We start from the raw sequence: 21,844 nt of genomic DNA, 5'->3' as shown, positions 1-21,844 counted from the left end.
TCAAGTTCCACCCTCCAATCTGTTCCTCTTCCTGCTTTCACTCTCAGCCATGCCAAGAGTTGCCTGCTGCTTTAAGAATGGCATTCCCTGAGCAAGGGATCCAAGCAGTTTCTAAGCAGCTTCTCCACATGGCTTTCCCCCCACGGCTACTATTTCTATATATGAAATGCCAGGAAGAAGCTTCTCTTACACTAATAGGACGATTTGGGGCCTTCTTCAGTGTTTGGCACAGACACACACCTATACCGACTTTTAAAAAAATGGCTGAAATTTTAATAATATGAGCACAGATACCTCATCTATCGCCCCACGTGACAGAATAAAACTATAACATTCAGAGGTCCCTTCTACTATTTCTCTGTTTTCACATGTACTTTGGTCATGTACGCGTTCCCTTAAGAACCCATTCACAGAGCGGCAAGACTGCCTCCCTTTCTAGTTGGTTCTCTAGGCTTATGTTGCCAGTTCCTGGGAGCAGAAGCTCCGTTTCTACTATGACAGCCTGCCCAGTGGCTCAGTGTGTGATCCACTCGAAAGAACAGCCCCACAGATGAGCTCCAGGACCCTCGAAGGCAGGCCATGAGACCCGGGCCTCCGGTGCGGAACATTCTGGGGCAGTGTCCTCACTAAGGTCACTCTCCTTGCTTTCCAGAGGAAGATATTCCCGTGGGGGCCAGAAGCAGCCCTCAAGCAAGAATGCCAACCTGCTGCCCTAGCCCGTTTGGCTCAGTGGGTAGAGCGTCGGCCTATAGACTGAAGGCTCCCCGGTTCGATTCCAGTCAAGGGCACATGCCTGGGTTGTGGGCTCGATCCCCAGTAGGGGGCGTGCAGGAGGCAGCCAATCAATGATTCTCTCTCATCATTGATGTTTCTCTTTCTCTCTCTGCCACTCCCTTCCACTCTGAAATCAGTAAAAATATATTTTTTAAAAAAAGAATGCCAACTTGCAACTGATGCCAGTCTTTTGAGAAATATGACCCATGAGGCCTATTTCACCGCAGACAATTTTATATTTGCCTGGTTACCAGTCATTGTTCTGTCCTTCAAAGACCTAATGGTTCTGAAACTATTGGCTGCATCTTCCCTATTCCAGGATTTATTTTTAAAAAAACCCCTCCCCCTCCCTTTTTTGGTATTCTCTACTTTCAAATTCCTTAGCGTTCTCTCTTCCCCAAATCCATTTGCTTCTTTTCCTAATCTAGTCAGATCATAGATGGCACAAAACAGATCAAAATTTATTAAACTGTGGAAACTCTTTGACTCTTAAGCCACCTCAAATATAATTTGCCTGAAGAGTGTCAAAACTTAATATCCTTTTTGAGGCTTTTGGGTAAAACTGTCATAGCTGACTTTTGATATCTAAAGCAAATTCCATCTGCACATTTAAGGATTCCCCTGGGAGATTTATGTCACTGACTTCAATCGCAAAGCACACATGCTTTTTGGAATCTCCCTTATGTGTATGACCCATTACCGGGGCTTATACTACAGAAGACTCAATTTCTCTGTGAAATTTCTTCTAAACAAATCCGGCATTCTTGTTAACTCCAAAATGGCTATTGCTCTGGAAATCACTCCTCCCAGATCAAATCTCAGAGAATGGCCTGGATCATTCCTTTGTACTGTAATGGAATTAGAATGAGGCGAATATGGCTTAAAATATGCATCCCGGGCCACGTGGAACTGTTATTCATACTGTTGGCACAGTATGTGTGAAGCACAATGTGGTAACGTGTGGGGGATGTTCTGAAATTGTTAAGGAGCAACACAAATGGGAAGCTGGCATTTCCCCCTAAAATTGCCAAGAAATGTTTCCGTCCTAAGAAATAGCTGGTATCCGCTATTTGAGATGAAGATCATGACAGTGATTGTTGGCTCTCTCACCTCCCTCTTCATCCTCTGACAAGGCCAGAATAGCTCGCAGTCCCTGGCGATTGCTGGAACCAAGCTGAGAACCCTGAGAGGACAGATGCCGTTTCCTCACGGGGATAAGGACACTTTATAGAATTGTGACAAAAGTTAAATGAGATTAGGTAGGCAAAGTGCATCAGTACTGGGGACATTGTGAGTGCTCAACAAATGGGAATTATTATTGGTTTTTATCATCCTCTTCATTGCACGGATCGCCACTGACAGGCCGGAAGCCCCAGTCACTACTCAGCCTCAGCTCCTGCCAAAGACTTCCAGGAGCCCTTAAAAGAGCTGAGCAAAGACAGGTGTCCTCACATCTCTGGAATCCTTAAAGGGCAACGAGACTGGGTTTGGCCTGGTCAACTGGTTAGGAATCTTTAAAAGGGTGTGGTTTCCTGGAAGAGTGGAAAGAACCTGCTGGTGGGGAGGGAGCTAGGGGCCCAGGTCCTGCAACTAAGATGTGAATATGCTAATATACCTCGGTTTCCCAATCAATGGGAGGGCACCAGACTGCACTGGCCGAGCCCTCGAGTTAAAAGCCAAGGGCTGTGAAGCCTGAAGCTGATGCAGAGGTGCAACCAGGCTTTGGACCGAACCAACCCTGACAGACCTCGCGCTGGGAAAAGACGTGCCTCCCCCCATGGGGATCTCACGGCCCCCCTAGTGCCACCGCTAGGTCCCTCGGTTCCTCACTGAGGATGATGCGGGTGGGGATGTTGGCAGCATTGAGGGGCTCCTTCAGAACTTAGGAGCCAAAAGGTTCTTGCCACCTTGTTTTACAGATGGGGAAACTGAGGTCCAAGAGGTTAAGTCCCTTCTCCAAGGTCGCAGTGCTCAGTGCTCGGTAGAAGTGCTCGGTTGAGCAGGTATTATTTGTCTGTTTTGTTTTGTTTTCACCAAGGCACGTGGACCCCCCTCTGTAGGTGAAAAGGCAATAATCCCAAAGGCGGCCAAACCTGGTCCATTACCAAGCAAGTCCAGGACTGCCCACCGGCTGGAGGCTTTAGGAAGGAATACTTCCTGGGGAAAGATGAAAGGAGCTGGGGTGGCAGCCAGGAGCAATAACAAGCAAGGACAAATGATCATAGACTGGCCTGGAGTGTGTTGCCATGTAAAGGTGACAAAGTGTTCCAGCTTCCCCGAGAACCAGCTCGGAGGAAATTAAAGGGGAACAGGAACGATGAGGGTTAGATTTAAGGCAGCACTTTCTCCCAGGGGTGATAATGGGGCCCTTTATTCAGTGACCGAGGAAGGATGTGGACTCACCCGACTTCCTCCCGCTTCTGGGGCCACTGGGAATCCATCTAGCCTCCAGTCCCAGGCGGGCCTGCGTGGAGGACAGGAATGACAGTTGACTTTGTAAAGTCCCCACCATTCAGGTAGGAGATCCTTTTCCTGGATCGGCCCCCTGGGCTCTTTGCTGAGGGTGAGGACAGCAGACATGCTGGCTCCAGGGCCCTGGGGGGAGAAGCAGCCGTCATGGCATCTCTTGCAACACACTCCCTGCCAAATTGATTCAAATTGGCTTGGATATGAACATATGATTAAAGGAGCGGCGTGATTCATTTATCAGGAGAGATTAAAGAGCAGCATCTGCGCAGCCTAGCTGGGGGACAATTAAGGAGCAAATCGCTAAGTGTCTGTGCCACCAGGCATAGGGGCGGGGCATGGGGGGGAAGGACAACTGGTATAATTTGCCAAGAGGACACAGGGACAAGAGGAGGTAGTTGGGGGGGGGGGGAGGAGGGTCACTTCGTGCAGCTGTTGTCTCCGGGGACCATGGGGAGCCTCACAGGCTTTGGTCCTCGCCCATGCCTCTTGTCCAAGAGTCAGAGCGACCCTGAGGGGCTGAGATTAGAGAGGAGGGTTTATTGAGGTGGCTTTGAACTTGGCACTGGGACAGATTTGCTGTCAGTTTGTGGGACTCACAACTTAGGGACCAGAGCTACTTCAGGGTGCAGGTGAGGGCAGGAGCTTACAGGGTGCTGAAGGCACACCCAAAATGAAGCAGGGCCTTGAGGATCCTGCAGGCCCCTGAGCTCCCCTGGGAATTGGTGCTGAGGGGATTGCCTCCTTCCCAGCCTGGAGCCCAGCACCCTGGCCAAGAGGCTGTGCTAGAGCTTGGAGAAGCCTTGGTCAGATGAGGCAATGGCCGGCTTCCCCTGGCAGCCTGGCGTTTCCAACCACCACCTCTCTATCCTTGCCTCAGAGCCTTTGCTCAAGTTCTTTCTTCTCTGCATACTTGTCCCAGCAACATCTACCTGTGGCAATGCTATTCTTTCTTCCCACCCCAGCTCAAATACCACCTCCGTTTACTTTTTAAAAAATATTTTTATTGATTTCAGAGAGGAAGGGAAAGGGAGAGAAAAACATCAATGATGAGAGAGGATCATTGATCATCTTCCCCCTGCACACCCCACACTGGGGATTGAGTTGGCAACCCGGGCGTGTGCCCTGACTGGGAATGGAATTGTGACCTCCTGGTTCATAGGTAGATGCTCAACCACTGAGCCATGCCAGCTGGGCAGATACCACCTCCTTTCAGAAGCCTTTCTAGGCCTCCCCCCTCCTCAGTGAGTGTCTCTGCTCATAATATGCCCAAAGCAACTCTTTTGTCCTATTATGTCTCATGTAACTATTTTCATGTGGGTCTGCCCTAGCCCTAATTCACGAGCCCCTGGAGGACAAACACTATGACTTGCTCCTCTCTACTCACCCACAGCTTGCACATATTGGTAAGTGCAGTACATATTTTGTGTCTAACTTCTCAGAATATCCGCTTTATGAGAGAAAGGACCTCATCCATCCCCAGCACTCAGATCAGTGCCTAGACCACAGCAAGCAGTTACGAAATATTTGTTGAGTGGATGGATAATATAATTGACTGTTGAGTTAATTAATAAGTGAATAATGTAAGTTTGCTGACTTGAACGAAGCCCCTCTGTCCCAGGCCAGGCTATTGGAGATCGATGCTGGACTTTCCAGTGAACCAGAGACCCGAGTCCGTGTGTGAACAGAATTGGGATCTTGTCTGTAGGTGGCAGGGACTTTGTCATACTAGTTCCTGAAAACAGAAAACGCACCAAGGTCTATGCAAACAGGAGTGAAAGATGTGATAGAACTGAACATGAGGGACCAGTAGTTTAAGAAAAAAGTATATAAAAATAACTTTGCTTTTACTACCTTCTCTATTCAACCTTGGGGGAAAGTGTAGAGAGGCAGTCTCAAGTTTAAGATGGATCCATTTTATATTTCTCTCCCACTCATTTTGGGGGAGACTTTTCTCCCTCCTTCTCTTTCTTGACCCTTTCTGGGTAGCTGATATCACCGAAACCTCAGCATTAGCGAGAGCTGTCTGATATTCTGTCCTGCCTACCTGTCCAGACCAGGGGAGCCAGATCAACCAGCTGTACCAACATGTCATGGGTGCAGGGATTGTAACTGGTCACATTACAGAAGGTAAAGGAGGAGGAGGCTTATAAGGGTCACATGACAGAAGGTAGAGGAGGAGGAGGAGTAAGCCATTTGTTTCTAGTCCTTCTGCATGAACTGCTTCTTGGCTTCAGTGAGGAGACCAAGTGTCAACTGGGGCAGGAAGGCAGAGAAGCCAGAAGTCCCAGCCTGTTCAAATTGCCCTGTGGTCCATGGGGCTGGACAGAGTGCTGTCAACTTTGATCAAAAAGTCATCTTTGGAATGACTAAAATTAAACTTTAAAAAAATCTAACACACAGGGCTTGGATTCCTTTAACAACAACAAAAAGGTAGAGCAGGCAGGAGCTCTGTAATTGGTGAGACTTAACAGAGGGACCTCAACATTTCCAAGTAGAGGCCAGGGGAAGATGAGGCTTGGTAGCTGTGCCAACCTGAATTACCATCCACAGGCTCTTCAAATTAAAAGTGGGGCTTGTATCTCCTCTGACCAGTCCTCTCATCTCACTGCCTTGCCTGCCCCAAATGACCTGCCAAAGCTCTCTGAGTGGCTCTGGTCTGATGTAGGCGATCCCTCCCAGGTCCCCAGCAGAATCTTGACTCTGCTACCCGATGGAACAGGCAGAGAAATGGGCAGAGCCAGGAGGAAAAGGACGTTTATTTCCATACATTAGGTAATCAGGGAAGAGAGAGCACAGCCCAGTGAATACAAACCAATTGCAGGAGAGGGGACAGCAGATGGGAGCGGCACCAGGCACTGCTCTTGGGCCCCCAAGTTTGGTGATGTTGGAGGGATGACCTTTAGTGTCGGGGCTGGGACTGTCAGGCCACATGTTGTCATGTCTAGGATAAGTGTTTGTGTGGTGGTGGTGGTGGTGGGGGGGGGGGGGGATGGGCCGGGCAGGGTGATTGGAAGAAGAAAAATGACTTAGGCTCAGGACACAGGGTGAGGACCCGTGTCTAATACATATCAGTACTGACCCAAACTTCCAGCTTTAGTTTTTTTCTGATCACAAGTCCTCAACCCAAGGCCTTCCCTCTCAAGTTGAGCTTATGGTCCAGAGCGGGAGGGAGACAGTGCTTGGTTGAGCCCCAAACTGGCGTAGGTGGAATGGGTTTACTTTTAAATAGGTCATTGCACTTAACACGCTGATGAGCTGACGAGGAGGAGGGGGCTGGACGTTCCGGATGTACATATGCACCCCGGTCTATGTAGGTTTGCTCGGTCCAAACCCAGAAGCACCTGGAAGCTCTGCTTAGCCGTCTCTCCAGCTGCACAGAGAAAGGGCTGCTCTCCGAAGTGAACATGGAGATGAAATTCCCCCAGTCATCCTGGGGCCCCAGCTGCTACCACAGCCCCCGCCCACGCTCCGGGATGCAGCTGTGATGGAGAGGTTGGGTATTTAAATTAAAAAGTAAAAAGACAGCAGGCACTGAGAAGAGAAAGCCCTCACCCCAAGCCAGGGGGAAGGAATTGCTGTTCCAGCCCCCAACTCCGCCCCATGGACCCAGCAACCGAGAATGTCCCAGTAGGCGATCTGTCCACTGTCCCTGAGCAGAGGGCTGAGATGGAGGTCAACTTGCTGGCTCCGTGCAGTGCTACGCCACCTGCCACTGCCCACAGTGGCCCAAGGTCGAAGCCAAGAGGGTGGCCTGTTGGAGGCAGAAGGAGCAAAAAGTTCTCTTATCAGAAACTCCTCTTCCCCCACCTCTTCCATGTGGAGACATCAGACCCCACAGCCTGACCCAAGAGGGTCAGGTGTGTCTCCTGCAGATCAGCAGTCAGGTGGGGAGACCTGTGCCCTGCTCTTTCCTGGGAGAGGCGCTGTGGCGGCGGCGGCCCATGGGGTGGGAGGCTACGCGTCGGTCTCCGTTGGCTTGGCCTCTGTGTCGCTGTCACTCGGGTAGCTGTGGGAGTGTCGGGGCCTGGACGTGCTGTCAACAGGGTCGTGCTCTTCATCTGACCGGTCAGGGGCAAGGGACTTCCAGTAGCTGGTGGGGCTGTGGGGAGAGAGGAATGAGGTCACAGAGGAACGATATTCCGAATCTTCAGCACCACAGCCTTTAGTCCTGGGGAGCCGCCCCCCCCCCCCCCCCGCAAAGCTGTCATAGCCTTCTCCAAAAGCCACACATTGAGAAGTAAAAACCTCTCCTGGCTTCCCCAGAGGATATTCAGAGTAGTAAGAGAAAGGAGCACATGGTCTCGACTCTGAAAACTTGGAAAACTCCAAGGAAAGCGATGCCGTAGAGCAGTGGGTCTCAGACTTGAGTGCATAAGAATCAGCTGCAGGTTCCTGGGTCCTTCCCCTGAGAAATTCTGACTCGCTAGCTCTTGGGTGGGACCCAGGAATTCTGCATTTTTAACTCCCTTCCCAGAAGATTCAGGTGCAGGGAGTCCATGGGCCACACTGATGTGGAGACGGAAGGTCTGGTGATCACATGACTACAACTTGTCTAAGGTAAAGTTATTCCTGAAAAGATTCCAAGAAGGAGGGCCTTGACCCACTGAAGACTCCCAGATCCGAACCCTTTCTCCTCATCAGGTTTTCCGAAGGCCTGTGAGAATGTCTGCCCCTGACCATGGCATCATCAACCTACCATACAGAATGCAGACTCAGGATGTAGGAGCTGGCAAGACCTCTGTTTCAGGGTGGCACAGATGTCCCACTCTTGGCACCATAACCCAGCCCCATAGAGCTTTCCTCAGGCCGCTGAGAGCCTCCACCTGTATCCGCCCCCACCAAGATGTTGAGCAGCATCACCCCTGGATGGAGCAGGCTCATGGCTTCAAGCAAGGATGGAACCTCATCTTCCAGGTCCGGTATCATTTTCTTTTCTTTCCTTCCCAAAGCCTTCCCCTATCACACCCCCCACCTCCACCTCCACTGCCTCTGCCAGTTCAAGTGCACTATCATTTCAACCTCCTTGGAGAAAACGCAGCTCAGCGTGGCTTCACCCCTACCAGTGCCCTGCACCCAGCGGGTCCCTGCCCGGTGCTTCCAGGGACACAGCCCTGCTTGCAGGTCCTGGAGAGCTTCCACTGGGCTAAACGGGACTTCTGTGATCTCTCTGCCGACAGCTCTAAGACTCCGAGGAGGAGGGGCCTTGTTTACGAGTCCTTTCAAGGTTCTATCCCCAAAGCAAAGGAGCAAGAATCAGTTCTGCATGGGTGCACTACACTCTGTGGTGAAGAAAGGATTTGGCCACCGAGGACTTCCTGTGTGAGACACTCCCCAGGCGCTCTGGATGTGCTATGTTATCTTCACAACCACCCCTGCAGTGCCACGAGGGAGCTGGTTCAAAGAGACGGAGCATCTGGCCCAAGGTCACACAGCCAGTGGGTGAATTTGAACCTGGGACTCTTAGACCTCAAAGCCTTGCCACTAGATTGGGTGACCTGAGGAGAAAACAAGACCAAAGCGGATTTCTCCCGCTGGCCTGGGTGAGAGGCCGGGGTGTGTGTGAAGCCAGGGCTCTCTCTCTCTCTCTCTCTATCCCTCCCTGGGGAGAAGGAACAGCCTGATAAAATACATGTTCAATTATGCAAAGTGGTTCAGGAATGGGGCAGTCTGCTTAATAGTTATCGTATTTCTCATGAATGAATTACCATTTTTAACGGAATCACAATAGCACAAAACACATTTAATACAAACTAGACTGAACATAAATGAGTCTTACTTTGATGGGCCAAAGGCACTTAAGGACGCTGGGGTGTCTCAGGGACAAAATTATAAAGGCCAATGATGACTACGCAACGTAGAAAAAAAATTGGGGTTATTTTAGCTCTTGGGTTGTTTGAATTCTAAATTAGTGGGTTTTATTTTCATTTTTTAGACACAATTTCTGGGCATCCAATGCTGAGGTCTGCTGTTAGGCAAAGGAAGGACTGGCTTTGTGAAAAGACAGTGGGGTTATTTGGTGGGGGCGAGGCAGATACCAGGGCTGACACCCAGATGCTAACTGGGTGCTGCTGGAGAGGCCGGGGTGCTCCTTTCCACTCTCACCCCTTCTCAGAGTGGGGCTGCAGCCCCCACTCCCACATTGCTGTGCGGGCCAGGCAGGCCCCTGGCAAAATGACAACCAGGTTTCAACACTGTTCCATCCGATTGCTGGGCAGTGGGGAGGGGGTAACTCCATGCTCTGTGGAGCCTCAAGACCCCCTTGCTCCGACCCTGGGTGCTCTGTAGCCAGTCTCCTCCGTGGCTTATCGGCCACAGCTGTCAGAGAGCCTACAGCAGGCAGCCAGCCCCCTCCCCAGGGCAAGAGTCAGGGCTGGCAATTTGAACATTTTAACCAAATTGTTTAAAAAGCTTTCCTCCTCACAAGCCACTGTCTCCTGCTCAACGCTGTCACAAACAATTTGGTACATAAGCTAATTCCTGCCGGGCGAGCCCAGGGTGGCAGCCTCCTCCCCTTGCCTTAGCTACGACGCGGTGCACTCGTGTTCTGAATTCTCGCTGGTCCCCATCGCCAGATGGGAAGCTAAGCCACCACTCTGCCTCCGCCCTCACTCTTGGCAGTTTATCCATCCAAAGCCAGGACATGCTGAGTCCAACTAGGTCCTCCCTCCCCCGGCCCTTGTCTCGCCGGCTCTGTATTGGTTGGCTGGCTGCTGGCTTGGTGCCCACTCTCCCCGCAGTGAATACAATCCTCCACGGAGGTGGTGGTGTGTAGGGTTTCAGAACTACTCCTGTTTTCCCAGTGGACAAGAGGAACTGCGCTGGTGGCTGGGGGAAGAAACAGGCTTTCTGTGTTTTTGTTCTTGCTGGTGGTGGAGTCAAGGGTGACGATGGGCTGAGAGCACCCACTGGAGTCTGAAATCCACGTTGTTGGCCAGTGTGGGATGGCCTCCCTCTGCAGGTGCAGTGCTCAGAGGGGCCTGGCCCTCTCCGCTTTCCTCACCTCCCTCCATGGTCCATCAACTGCCTTCCTGTGCGGGGGCAGCAGGGCACCCCCGGGGCTGCTGAGGTGGTAGACATATGACGACTCCTGTCCTTTCTCACTGAGCTGTCATGGCACCCCAGTGCAATCGAGACACTCCCTGCTCTTCCCAGAGCACCTACAACCATCTGCTACCTGAGGGGAGTGACAGAGCAGTGCTGAGCCCAAGGGCTTGGTTTCAGAGCAGCCCAGGGCCCAAGGCTTCCGAGTTGGCCATGAGCCTGGTTGGGTTCAAGTTCATCTTCCCTATCCCATCCCCCCCAATCCCATCCCATCACCATCTCCAAACAGCTTCGGATACTATTCACTTCCACTTGCTCCATCCCTTAAAACAAAACTTGGTCCCTTCGGTATAAAAGGGACAAAGTCAGTGTACTCCTCAGCTGCTCCACTGCGCAAGCCCACAAGCATGCGACAGGTGTGTGTTAGTTCATGCATCCAGGAAACAAACGCCCGTGCCTCAGGGGGCTGCGCTCTGGGGCCAGGCCTCCTGGGAAGCAGCAAGCTGGCCCTGGGAGGGTGCCATGCCGGAACTGGCTTCACAGAGGCAGGGTGAGCCAAATGTCACCACCCGCCAGGGGAACTGGCAACAATGGGATTCCAATGAGTCAGTCTCTGCCTTTCTTCCGAGGCAGGGGGTGTGGGCAGAGAGGGCCTGACTGCTAGCTCTCCCTCCCCACAGGGAGAAGACAGGGGAGGCAGGGAAGCCGGGAGGGGGCTGTCACTCAGCCGCTGCTAATTTCTATTCATTAAAACTTTACAAGATGAGCGGAGAAGAGGTGACGCCCATGCGTGGGCTTCTTCAGGTGGGAGGGGCGGGGAGAGAGTCAGGCATCTCCGGGTCTGCTGCAGGGTGCAGTGCTGTGGGGGCGGGAGTGCACCTGGCACTCCTCGGCTTGAGACCCATGCCAGGGAGGAAGGTGGCATTGCAGGGCAGGGGATAGCTGAGCCAAAGAACCCATGAGAGCTGGTGGCCACTAATGCACCGATCCAGACCAGGGGGCCAGCCGGGATGGGCCCAGCCTGTTGGGGCCACAGACAAGGGCTCCTATAGGTGTGCTGCCAGGTAAGGACTTGGCCCCATGTGCTCCGCCCTGGGCTGTATGGAGGAGCGGTTAAGGACGAGTTGAATCGCCTCCATTCAGATCCTGGCAATATCACTTCCTGGCAAGTGACTTAGCTTCCCTGAGCCTCAGCTTCCTCTTCTATAAAATGGGGCTAATCAGACCTTTACGATGGGGTTAGTGTGAGGATCGAGTGAATAAAGCGTGCAAGGTACCTAGGAGGGTGCCTGGCCCAGGGTAGGACACGGTGAGTGGGAGCTGTGATTGACATCACCGGCACGTTCAGCTGACTGGGCTCAGGGCTCTGAATGACTAGCCAGCTGAGCTGGCCTCTGCCCTCCGGGGTAGCCCGGGGGCTCTCGGAGGCCAGGCCTGCCCCAGAGGCATCGGGAGGGGCCGAGGTGGTGGCAGGAGCATGTTAGTTCACACCGAGGGGCACACGCCATGCTGCACTGCACGCCAGGTGCCACCTACTGCACTAGTCGCTCTCGGGCCGGTACAGGTACCGCATCATCAGGCTGTCCACCTCTTTCTTACGCTTCTTCTCCTCCTTCCGAGACGGCCGGGGCGCCTGCCCAGCCTCCTCTTTCTCCGCGGCTGGGCCCTTCTTCACGCTGGAGCGGCTATGGCCTGAGACCGTAGAGCCGCTGGAGGACGAGGACTCCGACTCCGACTCTGTTCTTTTTCTCCTCGACTTGGACTTCTTCTTGCCCTTTCGCGAGCGCCCCTTCTTCCGCCGCCTGTGCTCTGAGGAATCCTCGGAGCTGGAGCTGGAGCTGGAGCTGGAGCTGCTCCTTCTCTTGCTCCGGCTCTTGCTCCGGCTCTTGCGGCTGCTGCGGGACCGGGACCGAGAGACATCGGCCGCAGAGGCTGAGCGGCGGATGCTGGTGGCCTGCTCGGGGGACTCCCGCTGGGCGCTCCGGGCACTCTGGATGCTCTTCCGGTCGTCCTCCTCGGAGCCGGGCTCCAGGCTGGTCCGCTGGAACGGGACGGGTTTGTAGCTCAACACCTCATTGATGGCAGCCTCCAGGTCCGGGTCCAGGTAGGAGCGGCGGCTGACAGGGCGGGTGCTGGAGCCCAGAGGCTCCTCCGTGGCGGAGGCCGAGAGGCGTGGCTGCGGCGGCACCGACAGGCTGCGGGCCAGCGACGGGTGGCTGTACTGCGAGTGCGCCTCACTCAGGGCCACGCTGGCCCCGTCATCCCACTCATCCAGGCAGCCCCGGCCCAGGGACAGGCGGGAGTCAGGGCTCTCCCGGCCGAGGCCCGAGGCCCGGCCCCAGGAAGGGCTGAAGGTCCTGGACAGGCTGTCCAGCCGGGAGGTGCTGCGGCGGGAACTGGGGGAGCCCGACAGTGAGATGCTCATGGCGGAGCGGGCCCCGTCTTCGCCCGAGCCACACCGTGTGGCCGAGGAGGCCCGGCTGACAGGTGCAGAGACGGTCGAGGCCCCGTCAAAGTCTGAGCCCCACCGCTTCTCCAGCCCCCGGCTGGCACGGCTGCCGACCGCGGAGACGATGGAGCCACGTTCACTGGGCTCCTCGGACCTCCTGCCCTGGCCTGGCTCCCCCCTGGGGCTCGGGCGAGCCTTCCGCGGGGGCCTCTCGGGGGAGGCGGCCCGCTCGCTCAGGGTGCTGAAGAGTGACTCTGCGTCCCCCGTGCCCCCGATGGAGTCCTTCAGGGTGAGCCTCTTCCGATAGCTCAGGGAGCTCAGTGCCGAGGCCGGCCTCTCCTCCACCCCCTTGCCCTCCTTGCCCTCCTTCCCGAGGGTGCTGAGGGCCGTTCTGAGGGAGGAGGTGCGACCGGGGAAGAGAGAACCGATAGTGGATTAGGGGCACAAGGAGAGAATGAGAGAGAGAGAGAGAGAGAGAGAGAGAGAGAGAGGGAGAGAGGCATTAAACCTAGAGAATACAGACACAGGGGGAGGGAGGAGAAATCGGCAGCAGCCCTGGAAAAGTGGCGGTGAGAACGTTGGAGGAAATGAAGCAAAATAATTTGCGTCAGTGAAAATAGCTTCATGGAGAATGTCATGTAAATTAGACTATTGTTCTATTTCATCACTTTTCCCCCTCTAAAACGTTTAGTTCAATTTATTTCATTGTCAACTACCTGGAGCCTCATGCCACGCAGTGGTGAATGGCAGTGGGGCGGGGAAGGCAGCGTTATCTGCAATAACAAAATGTTGTTCGGCCGAATAAATTAAATCAATTAGAGGGGGCCACTGGGTGCTTGTGGTGAGGGGCTGGGCTTGGGAAGGAGCCTCAGGAGGGCTGGAGAAGAAGAGGGATTCCTTTTCCTACCCAGCCCACCTGCTGTCTTGGAAGGAGGTGGGGTGCGATGGCTCTGGGCTGGGGAGGAGGGGGAAGGGGACGCCGGGAGGGTGGGAGCAGAGGACTGCTCTCCCTGCTGCCATGCTGGCTGGCGGGTGAGGGATGGGGAAGGCAGACCCCTGGATACCAGAAGTAGCTGTCTGATCAGGAGACTGTGAATGGGCTAGAAAATAGGGGAGCAAGTCTACCTGCCCCCCACCATGGGTGTGAACAGAAGCATGGCGGGGGGTGGGGGTGGGGGGGTGGGCAGTAAAAAGGTTAGAGGAAGGAGAGAATGGGCAGAGAAAGTCGGCGCTGTGTTTGCAGCGGTGACAGGGGAGTCGGAACCAGGGCCTTTGCTGCAGCTGCTCCTGTTAAGACCTCCGATGGCCCAAACTATCAGGCAGTCCAGTCAACATTTGTTGAAAGTGTAAGTGGGGATGAAGTTAAACCTACACCAAACCCAAGCCCCGAGCCTGGGGCACCGCAGACTCTGACTAAGAAGAAACCGCGCCTCCTGTGCTCATTCCACATGCGGGGGGCAGGGCAGGGGGGGCCGAAGCCCCTCACCCTCAAGCCACACCACAGACGCAGGAGGCGTGAGGCCTACCTCTTTGGGATAAAGGCCTACTGCTCGTCCAGCCTGGGGCGTGGGTGGCTTTTCCTCCCCGCTCCAGGCCACGTGCTCACCTGGAACTCTTCAAGCTGCCATCGTCGGACGTTGCTTTGGAAGAAGGCCCCTTGTTTTTCGACAACCACGACTTGACCCCGTCGACCCGGTCCTCCAGCTCCGAGTCCACATCTGAGTCGCCCTCGCTATGGGATGAGGAGCAGAAGGGTAGGCGAGGCTGGGGAACAGGTGATCACCCGCTGCCCCGCAGGGAGCGCTGAAGGGGCAGCAGGGTGCCTTGGGCGGGGGTGGGATGCAGGGTGGCATGCGCATCAGTGAGTCAGGGAGAACAGAGAGGTTAGAGAGAGCGCGCTGTTCATCAGAACCCTGGCCCCACTCGGCAGGCCGCACTGTGTGACAGCCACCAAGACCCTGAGGAGCATGGGGGCACCCCCGTTCCACTCTGTGTGACCGTTCAGCAAACCAACCCGGAGAGAATGATGAGGAGACCATTCATTCATCAATGACACCTGGGGGGCTCTTGGTTAAAAAGAGGAGTCCTGGGCCCTTCAGTTACTCCCTGAGGCCTACTCTGCTATTTCTTATCTACCCACTCCCCAAAATGTGGCTCTAGCTGCTGTAATTTTCCATGCCTTCCTTGCAAGAGCTGGGCTGCTGGCCCTGAGACAGGAAAGAGCAGGGATTCATTGTGACTTTAAGTTAGCTTGAACCTGGAGTCTCCTGAGCTGATGGCAATGCCAAACCGGGCCCTCGAGGCCATATCCCCGACCCATCCTGCGACTGCCCTGGCCCTTAGGAAACAGAGGGGACAGCAGCATTTCCCAAGGAGCTGCACCCTGAGATCCAGTCGGGCCCAGAAAGTCCCGGACAAGGGCTCTGTCTCTCCAAGTCCCCTCTTCCGCCCCTCAGAAAGCCTCCAGCTCTTGCCCCTCGGTGCTTCTTTTGGCCACGCTGGCCTGAGCCCTCTCTACTTGCAGGGAAGCCCAAAGGAGTCAAATTCTGAGGCCGGAGTCACGGCGACCCCTCACAGAGCAGCAGGGGCTTGGAGACGGCTTCCGAGCGAGAATGCTCCCAGGATTCTGCAAAATGTCTGCTTGTCACGTTCCCCTGCTACGGATACGCTAGGATTTCTCCTTGATATAAATTTCCTTTCATCTGTGTCAACAGGAGCAGCCCTGTCCCTGAATTATGTTCTTGAATAAATAGCCACACAGGCGTGTGTGCGTGTGCATGCATGCGTGTACACACACGCGCGCGCGCGCGCACACACACACACACACACACGACACCGCCAGACTCTCTTCTGGGGACTGTGAGAGAGCATGACTCGTGGGGAGGGGAATAAAAAGGCACATTTTATGGGCTCCTGTCAAATACAGAATTATAACAAAGACGAGGCTGGCTGATGCCCCGGGTAAACAGGAGTTTAGCAGACAGCTCCGTAACCACTAATGCCAGCCCCGTGCCAAACGAGCCCGGCAGATTTACCGTGGTGCAAGGGCCCCACGGAATGCCAATACCGCCTGATTTATACGCCCGCGCAGAAAACCGCCTCCTCCAGCTTCGCAGCCGGTAATTTATCACCGCCGTTCATAACCATATTGATTGCCTTTAGAAAGGAGGTGCTGTATGCATCGCAAAATCTATGTCTACATGTTAAAAGCGTTTCTGTATAAATCTCCCTTAATACCACGCTGTTTACTGCTTTCATTAAGGTTATGGCAATAACAACTGTATCTCTAAGTAAATCGAAACATTATTTTTCTGCCCGCCTTAGCACGCTCGCTCGATAACTTGGAGCTGAGGCCCAGGGCTGCTGAGGAAGGAGCCGCATCACCTCGCTGCCGTCAGCGGGAACCCGGCCTGGACTGCATGCCCTTGTGCGCCTGCGTGAGTGCCCGCTCTGTGTGTGTGTGTGTGTGTGTGTGTAAGCACCCATGTGTTGTGCCGGGCAATGATTTAGAATATGATCTTAAGTGCACGTTTTATCAGTCCTTGAAGCTGCTACAGCCCAAGGATGGCGGGGCTGGTACACACAGGGGACAGACGCCGTGGGCCCAGCATACGAATCGTGCTCCTCACATTCAGAGCGACGAGTCGGGGGAGACGCTGGCCTGCCTGCCCTCGCCTTCCCTGCCGTTTCAAGCATATAGATGATGTTTGGGCTCTTTCCCTTAAATAATCAAGCCCGTAAACAAACTCCAGGGGCAGGCAGGCTCAGGGGGCAGTTGAAATTTTAAATGGTTGGAATTAAACCTCGTGTCAAATACAATTTATGTCCAGGCTCATGTGCTATTAGTTAACTGGGAGCCGAGTCGCGGGGGAACCAACAAATGGAGGCAGAACGGCGGGGGATATTAATTGTGTGTGACAACCGGGCTCCGGCGGCCCTCTGTCACTGTTACACACTATTACATTTATCATTAGCTCACGAAGTCCTCTGCGCGGCCGCCAGCCCATCCTGCCCGGGGCAGGAGGCCTGCCAGGCGAGAGAGAGAGTGGGGGAGGAAACCCAACGCAAGCTACAGGAACAATCTTCCCCAAAACAGCCCGGTCGAACTTGGCGGAGGGACGCCCGGGTCCGCCCGAAGGCCTGCACATCTGCACCTGCTGTCCGGCTCCCACCCAGAGCGAGGGAGACGATGAGCGGGTGGACGTACTGGGCTTCCTGCCACCAGCTCAAGGCCCGGGGCCTCCCTCTGCCCGACGTGCCCGCAGGGAGTAGAGTAAACACATCTGGCCGTGTTCCCTTCCCAGCCACAGCAGAGCGGCCGTGATTAGCTGCCTGAATGCTTTCTCCAAACAAGTGACTGCTCGATGCCCCTCACCTCCTGCCCTTGTCTGCCAACGGAGGTGGCAGACCTTGCAAAACGAGACAGACCCGCTTCTCTCAGGTTCCAAAGGAGCCCCAGGATGCGGGCAAATCCATCCCAAACAGACTTCTCCCCAGAGAAATAGGCTGGGGAGGCGGCAACACTTGGTTTCGGAGGGAGGAGAGGGCTGGAGCTCAGGAAGGCAGACTGTGGGTGCTACCTCCTGAGGCTGAGCTCTCCTTGCTGATGGAGCCCGCATCCTGCCCGCCAGGGCGGGCGGGCGAGCCTTCCTGGGGGAGCGTACCTGGTTGCCTCCCGCGCAGCCCAGCCTGTCACCCGGCCTTCCCTCAGGACAGAGTCAGCAGTGTTAGTGTGAGAGCCTGGCTCAGAGGAGATGCGAGAGGCTGTGTGTCCCTCCCCGCCTCCCCCATGCGTCATGCAGCAGGCCAATTGGGGGCCAGTGTTAGGGGCGGTTAGACACCACGCCAGGAGAGGCAGAGAGCGCATGCGCTCCAGTCCTCACGGTTTATTTTTCCTTTTCTGATATTTTGTCACCATGTCCTGCAAACTGGAAACAGAAAGAAAATGGTGGGCCAGGGGGGCCAGAAGAAGACAAAAAAATCAGGCAAACCCAGGTGGACCCCTCAGCTGAGGACCCCTCTTTCCTCAGCAAGAGATGGCGCTGGCTGGCTGAGACCAGAGGGTGGGAGGAGTGATGGTGCTGTCCTCAGTGGGAGGTCTGGGCCGCCCCAGGCACCTTTCCCCTGACACAAAGGAGCAGACGCCCTGAGACCTGCCTGCAGGATGCGGCCCTGGCCCTCATGCAGGAAGGGGGCAGCTTTGGGGACGCTGCTCAGGGCAGCCCTGGGAGCCTCTCCAGGGCCTGACCACCCCACGCCCTCGACTGCCAGTCTGCCTGCCTCATGACTTCCTCCCCAGCCTAAGACTACAAATCTCTCTGTCTCTCCTAAACCATTCCTCGGGTGGGTTTTATGAGAGAAAACCTTTGGCATGGTAACAAGGCACCACGGCCCTTAAATCTCCGCTCTCCCCAGAGCAGGGCAGGCGCCATCGGAAATGCAGCTAAACGGGGGAATAACTCATCCCAAACAGGCAGCGCCGGACAGCCAGGTCCGGGGAGGCCTGGGGAGGGAGGACCGCGAGGATGAGGGGAGGAGTCTCACCCAGGCAGCACCTGTTCTGCCCTCGACAGGTCCGTGCTGGGGTCTGGCAATGAGGGGAGGGAGGCTGGTGGCTCCGTGATGGGCAGACAGACGTTGTAACTGTTCTAGCTGGTGGCCTGGCCCAGAGGCGGCCGAGAGGGCCTCCGTGCTGCCTGAAGCTGCCCTGGACGCCCCTCTCACCTGTTGATGAGGTCCTCGTTCTCATCGCTCTCCATCTCATCCTCAATGGCGGCCTGCAGGTCCCCAATGCGCTTGAATGCCAGTTTTAGATCGGCCTGCAGGCTCTGGTTAGCAGCCTCCAGACTCTCCAGATCCATTTCCTAGGAGGGAAGTGGGGAGTCCAGTCCACAGGAGGACCAGTCTCTTGAACAGCTGCCCCAGAGAAAGCCTACTCTGAGGCTCGCCCAGCCAGGCAGGAGCTACCTAGGTGTAAGTCTACAGGGCTTTTTGTTTGTTTTTTGCTTTGGTGTTGCTGGGCGGTGGTGCCTAGTTTCGCCTGATGGAGACTCCAGGACCACCCTTGGCCTCTGGCCTGCCCTCAGGGCTCCCTGGACGGTCCTCTTTCCTCCAATTCTCTAAACCATGGTTTCTTTGGGACCCCCCACCCAGAAGCCCAGGGGTAAGGTGTACTCAGAGAGCTGCCAGCGTGGGGCCCCAGGGTGGGGTGCATTACCAGTTCGTGCTTCTTGCGGCTTGCCTCAGCCTCCTTCCTGGCCAGCTCGCCCATCTCCTCCTTGGTGTCCCGGAGCTGCCGCTGCAGCCTCTTGTTCTGCTCTTTCTCCCGGTTCTCAGCGGCTGTGCGCTGATCCCGCTCCTCAGTCAGCTTCTCCATGTTCTCCTTGAGCCGGCTGGCCAGGCTCTGGACAGGGAGGCGGGAAGAGGGGCCCATCAGCCAGGCAGAGAGAGGGCTGTGGCGGAACTCCGGAGTCAGGAGGCCTGGGGTCCACTCCGGCTCCCCCACTCACTGGTGGGCAAGCAACTAAAGCCCTCTGAGGCAGCCTCCTTTGCCTTTCTGTAGGCGAATAACACCTAGTCCCCGTGGGTCTTTTAAGGACCGAGGAAGGTAAAGTAGGTGAAGGCATGGAAGATGACAGGTGCTAGCAGCATCACCCTCACTACCGAGGGCTGCCTCCAGCTGCGCCTGTCCTATTGACACCACGTGTGGGGCCTCCACGAACAGCAGGCTTCCCTCTGAGACCCCGAACTCAGAAGCACCAAAAGCTACATCCTGAGCTCAGAGGTAAATGGCTTTACTGAGAATTCCCAGATTGGGAGGAGACTTAGCTGTCATCAGATTCCTAGCACAAAGCCATCCCTCTAAGCCTGATGCATCTCTTCCCCCAGGAACATGAACACACTTATTCCTGCTGGGCCACAGGATGCTGAGCAGGAGATGGCCTGGAGCCTGGGCAGAGGGTGGGGGAAGGACCCTGGTTCCACCCTGCCTGCCGCGGGGCCTCCGCCTCCCACCCCCGCTCTCCATCTCTGTGTCTGTAAAATAACGGCGTGAGGCTACGTGACCTCTAAGGGCCATTTGTGTTTACTATTCCATGCGTCTAAACCACAATACTGCCTTTCTGAGCAGAAGGGAAAATGAAAGAGAGAGCTGAGGAAAGGGACTGGGGCCCACGAGAAAAGGAGACAAATATAGCAGGTCTGTCCGATAGCCACCAGACCAGGGCCTCGTCTGCCCTTGACAGCTTTGTGACTTTAGGCAGCCTACCTAACCCTTCCTTTAGGTAAAGGCAGAACGTGAACTATGATTAAGTCTCTTCTAACTCTCGCTAGCTCTCCTGCGGACTGTGACCCCATCTCGGGAGGTTCAGCCATATTCTCTTCCTGGGTCAAGGGCACCCTCCATGCCCACTGCCAGCCCACAGCCACTGCTTCCATCCCCACCCTAGTGCCTGGTCCACCGATGAGGGGTTGATGGAAGGTGGCAGGGGTGCTCCTCAGCACCCACACCCGTGAACACAGTTCTCATGGAGAAATGTGGGTGCTTAGACATGTGTCTACAAGCTCGAGAAGGACAAGAACGTAAAAAACAGGGCGAGAGGGGTGGAAACCCGGAGACAGAATGCTGCCTGCCTCTTTCTTCTTACCTGCTCAGCCGGAAAGGGAGGGAGCTGGAGCATGCTGGCTCCGCGACACTGAACAGAAAGGATTGATGGAGATTACAGTTGAGAGGAAGGGGAGAGAGAAAAAGAAAAGAGGTGAACAGAAAAAGGAGAAGGGTTGAAGGGAAGAAAATGAAAAATAGAGAGAGAGGAGGAATGGGAGGGGGGAAAGGGAAAAAACAGGAAGGGGGTAAGAAAGGGGAATAAGATTAGGGAGAAGAGAAATACAAAGAGAAGAAAGAACGGGGGGGAAACGATGAGGAGAAAAAGCAGAGACGAGAAGGGTGGGAAGAAGTGAGGGGAAAAGGGAGTGGGAAAAAGGGAAGGGAGAGAAAGAGAGAGCAGTGAGATGAGAGAACAGACTCCAGCCTCACAGAAGTGGCGCCATTCACTGCATATTTATGACCCTGCCAGAGAGCGAGTGAGGCGGACCTGCGGGGGGAGCTCATGGTGGAGGAAAATATGAAGACGAAAAGCTAAGCTGCTCTGGTCCCTTGGCAGAAAGTAAGCACGAAAACAGAATGTAAAGCAGGCAGGCTCCGTGGTGCCCAGAGAACAGGCCAGGCGGGCAGGGGAGAAGGCACCGCCCTGGCAGCTGGCCTGGCAGCTTGGCGGCGGCCTCTGCCCAGCCCTGCTCAGCACGTGTGGCTCTCGCTGCACGGGCCGCGCTGCCTGTCACTGCGGACCCACCTCCAGCCGCTTCACTTGGGTCCTCTCGAACTCCAGGCGTGTCTCCAGCTCTCGGATCTTCGCTTCCTGTCTGCTCACCAGGGACTTGTCCACCATGGACTGCTCTAGGAACTCCACTTGGCTCTGGAGGGCTTGTAGCTGGGGGTGCGGAGCAGGAGGAGACAGAACTGAGCCCACAAGGGAGGGGGTAGAGTCTGGGGCTGGAGAGATCACCATGGTGACCGGAAGGCTGAGGGAGGGAGGGAGGGATGCGCAGGGAGGTGGAAGAATGGGGCCCTGAGCCAGAGGCGGCCCCCACCTGGCCCAGCGCTGGCACAGATTTAGCCCTTTGGAGAGAGGGGAGAAAGCTGAGGACCAGGGAGGGAATAGAAATGTGAAACGAGGCAGCTGAAGCCAAAGTGTCTGCTAGGGCGACACGGCTCCAAGCCTAGCTCTCTGCACTTGACGCTGCTCCCTGGATGGCCGATGGCAGAGAGAAGTGCTTGCTATCCGGGAGCGCGGGGCTTCATCCCCACGTATGGGGACCTGGGCACCCTCTCTCTCTACCAAGGCAGACCCTGGTACCCACCTTTTCCTGCAGCTCTTGCTTCTCCTTGTTGGCTTCTTCTAGCTGAGCCTGGAGGTCATTCATCTGAGCCAGGTCCCGGGAGGCCTGGGAAAGGAGTGAGCGCTGAACAGGATCCTCCATAACCCTCGAATGTAGCCCACTCCACCCTACTCCGAGTGCCAGGGACCGCAGGCACTGCCGCCGCTCCCAAGA

General features: G+C 55.4%; 1 protein-coding gene across 1 annotated transcript in view; it reads right to left on the bottom strand.

Moving 5' to 3' along the window:
• Positions 1-6,233: 6,233 nt before the first annotated feature.
• The window catches only part of MYO18A (myosin XVIIIA), a 96,579-nt gene continuing 80,968 nt past the window's right edge, over positions 6,234-21,844 (bottom strand). Inside the window, exons 36-41 of the mRNA XM_081109558.1 lie at positions 21,653-21,736; positions 21,085-21,222; positions 18,951-19,136; positions 18,458-18,597; positions 14,340-14,465; positions 6,234-7,342 (exon numbers count right to left, since the gene is read on the bottom strand). Coding sequence (XP_080965684.1) covers positions 7,198-7,342; positions 14,340-14,465; positions 18,458-18,597; positions 18,951-19,136; positions 21,085-21,222; positions 21,653-21,736 — 819 coding nt within the window. The 3' untranslated portion in view covers positions 6,234-7,197. The remainder of the gene's footprint in view (positions 7,343-14,339; positions 14,466-18,457; positions 18,598-18,950; positions 19,137-21,084; positions 21,223-21,652; positions 21,737-21,844) is intronic.

The sequence above is a fragment of the Myotis nattereri genome (assembly GCF_964212035.1).
Source record: "Myotis nattereri genome assembly, chromosome: 16".
In the NCBI taxonomy this organism is placed as follows: Eukaryota; Metazoa; Chordata; class Mammalia; order Chiroptera; family Vespertilionidae; genus Myotis; species Myotis nattereri.
The sequence above is the reverse complement of the archived record's forward strand: the minus strand, read 5'-3'. Positions and strand labels throughout refer to the sequence as shown.